Here is a 12,715-nt window from a genome sequence, read left to right as displayed (position 1 = left end):
GCACACTGACCATCTTGTAACATATCCTGAGGTTATAACCCAGCTTAACAGATCCTACAGGATACTAGGGTAGGAGCCACAGTCTGTTTCGTTGCCTTACCTTTGTAAGACATATTTTCAAGGATAATGCACACACAATATGGCAATGTGCACCGTGTCACTGAGTACAGAACTGTATGCGACAATGAGCATCCATAAATACAATAAATTGTAATGCGGGCATTAGAAAACCCTGTACACATCTAGCATAAGTCACATACAATGCAGAAATTACAATTTACCTGCAGTGGACACTGAATTCAACTACACAGCTAAGGGAGCTGGTAGGAATTAGCGCTGTGTATAACCTGACTCCAAGGAGAGGTATACAGGGAGACTGGACCAAGCATTCCTGGAGACCTGCAGTGCTCTTGAAATGGTTGCCCAGTGTTTCTGTGAGGAAAGAGGGTGTAGAAGAAGCAGCTCAGGGTGGGAAGACCCTAAAAGAACGGCACCCTAAGCTGGGGGAAGGGCCACTGGGGAAGCACTGACCTCCCCTGGCTGACATTACCCACCAGTTCCCTGGCCTCTTTTAAACGGTCCCCAGCGTCCGTAACATTTGCCCTGGGGGACTAGTATAATCCAAACACCGGGGTGTGAGTGCACATCAACACCTCCTTCCTCCCGTCCCGGGAGATGGTCTGGAGTGAGCAGATCACGTGTCCCGCAAGCAGGAACCCGCCTTATCTGTACCCCAGTGTCCTGTTCCAGTCCAGGATAGCTCTTGGTGCACCTGCTAGTGAAGGCTGTTAGGGATCCACCAAAAATTCCTTGCCATGCCTGGAGTCGCGGCTCCAGTGGAGGTCTTGGAGCACCAGCGCTGGCATCCAAATGACTTCCTAGCAGTCTGCTCAAATATCAAAAAATAAAATTGGAAAAAGAAAAAAGAAAAAAATTAATTTCGAGAAGATCTGAAAAATTTACATACAGCTTGGGCTGCAAAATGCAGCCCCCACTGTTATACGGTGACCAGCTCCTGCTGGCACCAAACAAAAAACTGAAGAGCCTGAGCTGTAGGCGGGGTATGGGGGGAGAGGCGTCCAGTGCATCCTGGGACCTTGTAAAAGCTTAGCTCTTCTGTGGCTGTCATGGTATCCAACAGAATACCCCAAGGTTAACCCTGTTGAGACTACGTACCCTGAAGAAGAAAAGAAACTAGCTAGAGGGCTGCCAAGCATAAAGCCCCACCCCCAAAATGTACCCACTGAGAAGGCACTTAAAGAAAACTCTTGCATGCTGGGGGGAGGAGTTTTGGTATTAAAGCTACAGGTTTCAGTTTCAAGTTGCAGGCCCGCAGTCCCAGCCCACAACCCATGGTCCAGTGTTCCTCTCAGCCTTGATGAAGAAGAAAACAGAACAGCATTTCGATTGATCTGTATATTACTTATTGCAGCTAGTTGGCAGCACAGACCTACTCAATGAAGTGCTACAACCCGGTGCATTAAGCCCAGTGGAATTTTCCTCGTAGCCTCAGGACCTGCAGGAAAAAATGGGATTTATGGTCTTACCTGGATAAATCCTTTTCTTTGAGTCCATAGGGGGCACAGGAGCAGTACGCTGGGTATAGGCTGAAGATGGGAGACTCTGGGCACCAAACAGTTAAGAACTTTTACCCAGCAGCCCTCACTCTCCCTTCTCCACTATACCCCGCCCCCAGCCATCGCCCCACCAGTTTAGTTAGCAAGCTCACGGCAGGAGCAGGAAGAACAACATGGACAAGGTAGGCCATCAATCCCACAGCGATAAACTCACAAGATGGACACACCCACTAATATGGGAACAAAGTCCCACAAGCCAGGCGCATCAGGGAGGGTGTCCTGTGCCCCCTATGGACTCAAAGATAAGGATTCAACCAGGTAACATCATAAATCCCATTTTCTTTTACGTCCACTAAGGAGCACAGGAGCAGTACGCTGGGATGTCCTAAAACTGTCCCCTCAAGGTCGGGGACGCTCCAGGACTGCGATTAGAACCCAAAGCCTGAAGATGGCGACAGCCAAAGCAAGGGTCTCAACGCATAAGAGTGAAGAAATGTATGGACAGAAGCCCACATGGTCACCATGCCAGTTAGTCCGCAGAGGCCGCACACTGAGCAATCCAAGAAGCTCCAACCCACCGGGTATTATGAGGCATCACCCTAGTCGGAGAAGGAAACCCATCACCAATAGGCCATATGGAAAGACAGACGGATCCATCAGGCCAGTAACTGTTGCAAAGCCGGCCAGTCCTGAATCCAAATAAAAGGAAGAGGGAATCCAACCAGCGGATGACCTATGAACAGTCAATGAAAATGCGGGGCGACCACATGACATCCAGAGAAAACGTAAATACAACCACCTGGTTGAAGAAAAACCTAGAGATCACCCTTGGGAAGTAACCCCATTGAGCGTGAAGGGTCATCGGATTTTCAGTAACAACAAGTGGAGAGCACCAGGACCAGGCACGTCAATGCAAAACAGTTTCGGTTATCGAAATAGCAAGGAAGAGAACTGCCATCCATGAGAGGCAAGCAAACTCCACGTAGTTGAGGAGCAAAGGTAGCAGACCGGAGGACCCGTGAACTAAAAATAGGTCCAACAGAGCAACCAGGGCCTCAATTGAGGTAACACGAACAAGACACCAGAGGCATCTGAAGTTGCAAAGCCCGGACAGGTCAGAGACCTAGATAGCAAAGGTATAAAGTACCACCCTACATAGTCTTGACTGCAAGAACGTAGGGAGTCATGAGACTCATCATGAGACTCATCATGACCGCAAGTCTTTCGGGAGAACAGCATACCAAGTCAGTCCGCCAAATGCGGTGACAATTCTGGTCAAAAACTGTTTCCTGCTTTAAGCATGGTAGTAATGATCCATCTAGAAAAACCCCTACACTCTGAAGAGAGAGGCCACCAGAGCTGCCTCGTCAAAACAAGGAGGGCCCCATTCAGAAGAAGGCAGAGGCCTAAATACCGGCTGTAGAGGCCAACATCAATGTAGAGACCCCGAAGAACAGTATATTACACTTATCCCTGAAGAAATACCAAGATCATCCGGACATCTATCCGCCGGAACTTGTGGAGAAGTCAGAGAACAAGCTTCCACAGAATTGCGACAGAGTCTGTTAAAAAGGATACGGGATCCCTGTGTGGGAGCAGTATCTCAGCAGCTGGTGATTGTGCGGGGATCACCACATGGCTAAGGCCGGAGGCCCAAATGTCTAATCAAAAAGTAAGACACTGCTGGATGCAGGGCCCACTTACCGGAATGCATATCCCGGCGACAGAGGTAAACTCCGCAACTAGAGCAGATAGATACATGGGTGACCTCCCTTAAGATGCCTCAACTGAGAGCAGTATCCGATTGAGTAAGTAGGTGACAACTGTCACGTGTGGTAAATGGACAACTCCCGAGTAAAAGCCAGCTAATGGAGGTGGCAGTCGTAAACCACTATGAGTTCCAAGACATTGATGCATAGCTGGCTGTCAGCCCCCAGCCATGAAGAGTCGCTTCAGTGGTGATCAGGATCCAGACCTGGATCCAAAATGTGCGACCCCAGGTCCAGGGTTGACCAGCATAGTCCCACAAGAGGGAGTACCAATCAATATTATCCGGTTGACCCGGCCAGACTCTAAAATAGCTGAGGACTGGAGTAAACATGGGCATACCGTACCCTGTGGAACGTAACAACCGTGGAGTCCAAATTGCCAGGCAGATGCGGATGGTCACCCTGGGATAAACGCATGGAGGTTGGATTGTAAGTCCCAAATGCTGTCTAGTAGGAGGAGTAGCCGTTGCGAGAATCTAGTAGAGAACCCATGTAACCTTCTTCTAGAAAGAAGATAATGACGACCTGCATCAATGGACATTCTAGCCAAGAGACTGAAGAAGAATCATCCATCAAGTTGACGTGAACCGTAAATACATTCTTCAAGGGGGCTAAGAGGAGATGTTCATCCCAATAACAAAGGAACATGGCACCGCTGTGACGCAGGTAAGCTGCTATGACCCTTGGTCCTGGAGGCAAGAAGTGGACCATATGAAAATCAGAAGCAGCATTGATGCTGGTACATTTAGCAATGCATAGATTTGCATAATTAATGAGCAGGGATGCCATAAAGTTCACCGGTTGCATGTAAGAATAATGGAGGGAATTGGCTCCATACGATACAAGGGAACTGTAAATACATGTTCAACACCATTAGAATAAGGATAGGACAGCCTGACCTATCCGGCTTTTGAACTATTTGCACCGGTCCCGGAGGTACTGCAATACCAGTTCAATGTGTGGAGTGGACAGAGAAAGCCCTTTCCATCTCTGTGTTCTAAAAATCCATTTAAGATATTGCCCCCAGATAGGGGGTGTATCAGATATTAAACTGATAAGAACAGATACTACACATTATCTCAGCCAAAAGGCCGAGAAGCGATGAGAAAAGGTTGTGAACTAGTTTCTTTCCCTCTTGGGATCTGGAAATCCCATAGAAAAGAACCTAGGAGGACTCTTACCAATAAGTAATGTGTAGTTGTAAGAAACTAAACTTCATGGAAGGAGCTCCTGGTACCCATAGGACATGAGATCTTAGATCTTCCTTGAGAAAAAGGCTGAAAGGCCACAAATAAGGGTCATTGGATAATACATTAATGTGCCATTTGAGGATCAAACTAAGGTCTCCTTGTATGGTATACTAAGGTACTAGCCCGCCAGGCTATCAGTGCTGTGAGCAGTAATGTTAACTATTACACTATCCATACTGCTCCTTTGAATTTAAAAGCCGTAGCCAAAGGAAGAAATTCTGACCTTATCTATCTGCAATTCTATCTAAAATGTGTATCTCCAACATAGGGGAAACAGGTCAGAGGTATACGTAAAACGAGCTACAAATGTAGCTGAAAGGGCCATACTGGACGCTACAATTGAGGCCGACAACCTGGAGGTTAAAACCCTTGGTCACCTCCACGAAGTAAGAGGTCACCCTCTGACAAGCGTACTACCAAGCACAGTAATCCTTCTGTAATTCCTGAGAGAAGCTCATTTTGTCCCAGCCAGCTGCCTTTGGCTTTAGCTACCAAGGGAGACCTACGGGCTGGGCGAGTATAGTGACTGGTATAATTACACACAAAAGTGTATTCCATTAATAATCACTCTGGCATGAATGAATAGATATATAAAGCATAGACATGTAAAGAATTCTCATAGAACAGTCTATACGTAAATTAATAAAAAGGTAAACCTCTTGTCTCCCGAAAAATAAATTTTCAGTCTCTCTGTGATATAAGGTACTAGAGTTTTAGGAATTCTAAACAATGATATCTTCCAATTTATTGTTAATAGCCCATCTCTTGTAACTCTCTAAAGGTGCATACACACTTTGGCGTTTTTGCCCAGCGTGTATTCACAGCGATGATCGTGAACATCGCTGGCAGGAAAATGGCTCACCGCATACACACAGCTATTTTCCCTGTGCCAGCGATGTTCAGGGGGGCACTTTCCACAGTAGGAGACTGTGGAAAGTGCTTCACTCGGCTGTACAAACAGCCAGACGGGCAGCAATGATGAACGAGCACGCATCAGCGCTCACCGCTAGCCCATACACACTGGATAAGTTTGAACTCGTAGTAGCTCAAAATGCAAAAACTGACCTACTTTGAGTTCAAAATCGCCCAGTGTGTATGGGCCTTAAGTCACAATCAATTGCGGAACAGGTATGAAATGTTATGAATGTTTTAGATGTAGTTACAGTGGGGCAAAAAAGTATTTGGACAGCCACCGATTGTGCAAGTTGACCCACTTAAAAAGATGAGAGCGGTCTGTAATTTCTATCATAGGTACACTTCAACTGTGAGAGACAGAATCTGCAAAAAAAAAACAAACAGTAAATCATTGTATGATTTTTAAAACAATTTATTTATATATTCTTGCGGAAAATACATATTTGGACAATCAAAAAGTTTAACTCAATACTTTGTAATATAACCTCGGTTGGTAATAAAGGTGCATACACACGGTGAGATATTGACTATGAGAGATTTTGAATGAGTGATTTCCCTTTAACTGGCAGTAGGAGATTTCGGCTATGGGCGATTTTGGCTAACTCATTCAAGCAAGGGGATGCTTTTCTTTTCCAGCGACTTAGCCAAAATTTACTTGACTGCACAGTCTATTTTTAGCAGCGCTATCGCTGGCTGTGTACACATGGAGAGATATGCACTAACTTTCTGAGCGATTTTGACTATATAGTCAAAATCGCTCAGTTATATCGCTCCGTGTGTATGCACCTTTACAGAGGTCAATCGTTTCCTGTAGTCCTTGACCAGGTTTGCACACACTGTAACAGGTATTTTGGCCCACTCTTCCATGCAGATCTTCTCTAGATCTGTCATGTTTTGGGGCTGTCACCGAGCAACACAGACTTTCAACTCCTCCACAGATTTTTTTATTGGGTTGAGGTCTGGAGACTGGTTAGGCCATTCCAGGACCTTGAAATGCTTCTTACAAGGCCACTCCTTAGTTGCCCGGGCGGTGTGTCTGGGGTCATTGTCATGCTGGAAGACCCAACCATGTTCCATCTTCAATGCTCTTACTGAGGGAACGAGGTTTTTGTCCAAAATCTCACGATACATGGCCCCATTCATCCTCTTCTTAATACGGATCAGTCGTCTTGTCCCCTTTGCAAAAAGCAGCCCCAAAGCATGATGTTTCCACCCCCATGCTTCACAGTGGGTATGCTGTTATTGGGATGCCATTCATCATTCTTCTCCCTCCAAACACGGCGAGTGGAGTTTATACCAAAAAGTTCGATTTTGCTCTCATCTGACCACATTACATTCTCCCAAGATCATCCACATGGTCACTGACAAACTTTAGACGGGCCTGGACATGTGCTGGCTTAAGCAGGGGGACCTTCCGGGCGCTGCAGGATTTCAATCCATGACGACGTAGTGTGTTACTAATGGTAACCTTTGTGACTGTGGTTCCAGCTCTCCTGAAGTCATTGACCAGGTCCCCTCATGTAGCTCTGGGCTGATTCCTCACCATTCTCAAGATCATCGATACCCCACGAGGTGAGATCTTGCACGGAGCCCCAGGTCGAGAGAGATTGTCGGTGATCTTGTATTTCTTCCATTTTTTAATAATTGCGCCAACAGTTGATCTCTTCTCACCAAGCTGCTTGCCTATTGTCGAGTAGCTCATCCCAGCCTTGTGCAGCTCTACAATTTTGTCCCTGGTGTCCTTAGACAGCTCTCTGGTCTTGGCTATGGTGGAGAGGTAGCAGTCTGACTGTTTGAGGGTGTGGACAGGTGTCTTTTATACAGATAACCAGTTCAAACAGGTGACATTAATACAGGTAATGAGTGGAGGATAGAAGAGCTTCTTAAAGAAGGTGGTTCAGGTCTGTGAGAGCCAGAAATCTTGCTGCTTGGTAAGTGTCCAAATATTTATTTTCCACAAGAAAATACAAGTAAATTGTTTAAAAATCATACAATGTGATTTCCTGGGGGTTTTTTTCAGATTCTGTCTCTCACAGTTGAAGTGTACCTATGATAGAAATTACAGACCTCTCATCTTTTTAAGTGGGTCAACTTGCACAATCGGTGGCTGTCCAAATACTTTTTTGCCCCACTGTATATCTCCATAATGTAATTATAGCGGAACTGTATTTGATATAATAAGTTCGTACCTGAGTAAATTGTCACTTTACTCTCCTCTGATGAAATGACCAGTTCTGAAGTCAAGCTAAGACCTCCAAACTCCTGAAAAGCTATCCCTCTTCACAGACCTGTGAGTGACATCTCTGAGCGGCAATTGGCTGTACAAAACAACGGGCAGATATAACAAGCTCCAATGTGAGGCCGCCTTTTAATTGAATCGGCAGGTACAGACTCGGTAACACAATACAATATAAGGCTGCACTGAGACCTGACTGACCAAGCCATACTGGAGACAGCGAGCCACACCGTAGACATCAAGCTGACCTGTCCAGGAAGCACCCGGACACTAACTCGGTCATACAGCTATACAGTAACGGAGCTGTCAGAAGGTATCTGCGGATTAACTCATTACAGAACGGACTGATCAAATGATATTTAGGCTGGCCAGCCAACGAGTGTCGATTAGATATACTTGGGTACGCACTTATTATATCAAATACAGTTCTGCTAAAATTACATTATTCACATTATATTATTACAGATATAACTACATTACATGCTTGTTCCGCAACCGATTGTGACTTAAGGGACATATACACGGGAGAAATGTGTGTTGAACGAACCGCTCAGCACACATCTCTCCCGCCGCTCAGCACAGCGCGATGTGTGCTGAGCGATGCCGGGGAGCCGCTCATTTCACCCAGCGGGTGGAATGAGTGACGAGCTGGATTTGAGCCTGCATGCAGGCCAATCTAGCACCGGCGATAGCGCTGTGGGGGGTACACAAAAGTGATCTGTTCTTAAAATCTAAGCAATCTAGTCAGATTTTAAGCATGGATCTCTCCGTGTGTACCCCCCTTTAGAGAGATACAAGAGATGGACTATAAACAATACATTTTTATTAATTAACGTACAGGCTGTTTTATGAGAATTCTATACACGTCTAGGCTTTATATATCTATTTATTCATGCCAGAGTGATTATTAATGGAATATACTTTTGTGTCCGATTATACCTTTCTGCGCTCCCCCCAATTTTTTTCCCTACGTCTATCCAAGATTTTTGGGGGTTGGCAAACTCCCCCCCCCCCCTTTTTTGAGGGTGCTGCATTAAGGTTTATACCGTGAATATAGGTATATGGGCACCTATCTGTGTTTTGTGTTTGATTATAGCGTCTATTAGCAAAGCTGCGGGTCAGGAATCAGGAGGACAAAGAGGCGACTGGACCCACGAACTGAGCGTCCAGCAGTGGTGGGAACACCCTTATAGTTCAGTGTGTAGATACTGCTACAACTGCCCTCATTAGTACCTCGATCTCCGTTAGGTACTCCGTGGCCCCGATGTTTCAGAGGCGGCTGTAGCTCTAGCCTCCTAGGCAAAGTAGAACACGGTCGTGCAGGAGGACTGCGTCACGCTGTTAACCGCATACCAGCCCTTAGTGTCACTGCTTGTTAGGCTGATTTATAGCCAGCTCTAGGGGGTCCTCTAGTTATGCCTACTAGGGGCACCGAGATACTCTAAATGCAATAAGGAGGGGTAATGTGTCGAGGAGACTCCTAGAAAACACAAACACATGGTGCATCTTTCAGCCTCAATCCCACAGTTCTGATCCTGCGGTTCCTAACGTACGGAGCAGGAATGCTATGGCGACTACTCTCGTCATACTAAGGTGGGATTCAGACTGAAGCGAAAGACCCTGGCCTGCTTGCAGGTGAGCGTGGGGCCACACTAGCAGATGGAGCTGAGGGGGAGCAAGACTGTCTACTAATGGAGACATTACCTGCGTCAGTGTCGAAGTTCACTGGTCTGTGAAACTGTGAAACCCTGGCATGGATACCTATTATAGTACCTTAGTACAATTTCCATGCTACATAAAATAGGTTGAACCCCCCTACCCTCACAGGGTACATATCCTGGAGGACAATGTAAAGTCAGACCAGAATGTCCTCACACACCAAAGTTAACACCGTGGCATGTACTTACGGGGTAGTGCAATGAATGTTAAGCGTCACAACTCCTAAAACATGTGAGGCTATAGTGAGTGGAGGCCCGGACACACTTTATGAAGATGGCGCTCCATTATGGAGCCTAAGTAAGGCTACTTACTGTGGAATGAGACCCAGGAGCTTCCTGGAACAAAAAGCAGTTAGCTTTTGACCTAAATATAATATATAATATATATATCCCTATACGTACAAACATATATACACACACACACACACACACACACACACACACGCATACAAGTAAATTCATAGCGTTTTTAACCTTAATGGGCAAACCGTGCTCAACAAATCGCTCAGAGAGCGGGAAGGAGCTGTATATATGTATCCTGACTTGAAAATTGAGGAATACGGGGAGACAAGCCCAAAACTCTCTAAATTAGTGCTGAGGGAGGCATGTAAAATGGCTGCCCAGCATGTGTCTGAGGGGATAGACAGATATCTGCCTGAGGCAGGCAACATTGTTGCAAGCGAGCCCAGGGGTGGGGGAGGAACAAACAGGCTGTGTCTAGTTCTTCATGGGTGGCAACCACCAGGGGACAGTGCCTCGCTGCTTAACTGCGGTGCCTGTTACACTGGACCACCAGGGCACAGGTTAACGGAGCAGAAAACCGGGCCACCACTACACCCGCACCGCTGGTGGTCTCCCTCACCGGCAGTGAACAGCCGCAATGATGCAGCTCCCTGCAAACAGGGAGCTGACTCTTACCTGCCCAGGGACGGTTGCAGCTGCGGGGTCTGGAAGCAGAGGTGTGCGCTGCCCTCCTTGAGTCTCAAGGTGGAAGTCACCAATCCAGTCGCCGGTGCTGGGTGTCGGAGCGGCCTAAACAGACTACTCATCCATTAAAAATAGAACAAGAATTCTTAACCAGGGGACCACTTAATAGCAGCCCCCACAAAAAAGGTGTCCAGCTTCTGCCAGCACCAAACAAAAAACTGGCGGGCCGATGGCTGGGGTAAAGTGGAGAAGGTAGAGAGAGGGCTGCTAGGTAAAAGTTCTTAACTGTTTGGTGCTCAGAGTGTCCCATCTCCAGGCTATACACAGCTTACTGCTCCTGTGCCTCCTAGTGGACGTATAAGATAAATGCGTGTTAAATACACCCTCTGAGGCTTAATGCACAGGGAAAACCATAGACTTAATCACTTAATGTGCAAGGAAAATTCAGAGTTGAATAGCTCTGCAGGTAACTGAATCTGCCACATTGGGGTAAATTTATTAAGATGGGAGTTCCATTTAAGATCGGATGTTGCCCATAGCAACCAATAAGATTCTACTTCTTATTTACCGCCTAGCATCTTCTAGAAGATAATACCTGGAATCTGATTGGTTGCTATGGGCAACATCCCATCTTAAATAGAACTCCCATCTTAGTAAATTTACCCCATTGAGTCCAAAGTGAATACTATACGGATAGAACGGTACTGCAGTTTCACACACCAAAGCCTACCTCACTGACAACACTTTCAGTGGTATGCACTGGTCTAGAGCACTGAGAGGACTGCGATAGAGGAAACAGATAAGACAGAGTGCTGACCATCTCCTACCTTCAAATCCTCTCCTAGGCAATCTTTTTCTAAAATTTTCTCAGTAATTAAGTGAATTATAAATTAATGAAAACTATTTACAGATGCTGTTTAGAGATGACAACCTAAATTAAAATAATTACAACAGGTCACCTTTGTTTTGATCTAAAAACTCCTCCGTAAATATAGGAACATCAAAAGTTGGAAATCCATCACTCTGGGAATCACCAGTCTGTAGAGAAAGATGATGTATCAGTTTGGCCAGGAACAATCCAAGTGAGCAGAGGGAAGATAAACACTTTGCAACAATTAAAAAAACTTAAATGACTGAGCTTAATAGTCTTATTACAGTGTTAACATACAAGACCCCACTGTGGGAAAGCACATATTGCAACTTTAAGAAAAAACTGCTTGCATGAGGGGGTGACCTGGAAGTAGTTTTAGCTTGATCATCCTGATGCTTTACTTGGCCTTTAATGGTTTTCTCCTGTAAAAAAATATATTGTCGTTCATCCATCGGGCACCGTCCAGTGGCGGCGCCACAGAGGTGACTATATTGAAAAAACTCTGCATCTCTTGCTCCACTATCCGTATCTGCCCCTTACCACTCCACTCTGTCCCTATCTACCCCAACCCCTTCCCCCTCTCTCTCCCCCGTCCCTATCTGCCCCTACCGTCACGCCCTCTCTCTTTGTCCCACTCCCTATCTGCCTCTACCCCCACTCTTTCTCCCCAGCCCCCTCTCTCCCTATGCAAGTCTGAAACAGTCAGATCAGTGTTATTAATATTAGCAGCAGCAGGGTAGGAGGCTGTAATATCTCCCTGCAGAATCACTTTCACCTGTGAGTCATTTGGTCAGTGTGTTGGCCTCTAGTGGCCACCTGCACACATAACAGAGGTGAGGCACAGCTTTAGGGGTATATGCAATTGCGGTCGAATTCCCGAAATTGTCGAATTTCGGGTCATTTGACCAAAAAAAAAAAATCGCCTATGCAATTCAGTGCTTTCCGACCAAAAAACGGACTTTCAAAATTCGACTTTTTGAAATTCGACTTTTTGCAAATTCGACTTTTCTGCAATGATACAAGTGCTGCAATTCGACCAAAGCATATTCAATTCAAGTTTGGAAATTCGACAGCAGTGCTTTTAGACAGCAAATTCGTCATTTTCAATCCGCCACACTTTGGAGGGTGAAAACAAATAAAAAAATTTTAAACATGTTTTTTTTTGTGTTTTTTTGGGGGGGAATAGCAGATCTATTTATATTAGAAGGGATTAGGTACTTTTTTTTTTTTTTTTTTGGAGGCACAAATATTATTTATATATTTTTTAAAATATTTTTTTTTTTTTTTTTTTTATGCTGGAACGGTGAAATCATAAAAAAAAATGGCGTGGGGTCCCCCCTCCAAAGCATAACCAGCCTCGGGCTCTTCGAGCTGGTCCTGGTTCTAAAAATGCGGGGAAAAAATTGACAGGGGATCCCCCGTATTTTTAAAACCAGCACCGGGCTCTGCGCC

At 45.7% G+C, this 12,715-nt stretch overlaps 1 protein-coding gene and 1 non-coding gene across 6 annotated transcripts in view; both read right to left on the bottom strand.

Annotated features, from left to right (window-relative positions):
- Positions 1-12,715, bottom strand: part of HMG20B (high mobility group 20B) — a 107,867-nt gene that overhangs the window by 67,524 nt on the left and 27,628 nt on the right. For all 5 annotated transcript variants that reach the window (XM_063914829.1, XM_063914830.1, XM_063914826.1 and 2 more), the window contains exon 7: positions 11,352-11,430. In XM_063914829.1, coding sequence (XP_063770899.1) covers positions 11,352-11,430 — 79 coding nt within the window. The remainder of the gene's footprint in view (positions 1-11,351; positions 11,431-12,715) is intronic.
- Positions 4,261-4,449, bottom strand: LOC134960023 (U2 spliceosomal RNA). The gene has a single exon (XR_010187689.1). It is a non-coding gene; the product is annotated as a U2 spliceosomal RNA (small nuclear RNA).

The sequence above is a fragment of the Pseudophryne corroboree genome, chromosome 1 (genome assembly GCF_028390025.1).
Source record: "Pseudophryne corroboree isolate aPseCor3 chromosome 1, aPseCor3.hap2, whole genome shotgun sequence".
NCBI lineage: Eukaryota > Metazoa > Chordata > Amphibia > Anura > Myobatrachidae > Pseudophryne > Pseudophryne corroboree.
The sequence above is the reverse complement of the archived record's forward strand: the minus strand, read 5'-3'. Positions and strand labels throughout refer to the sequence as shown.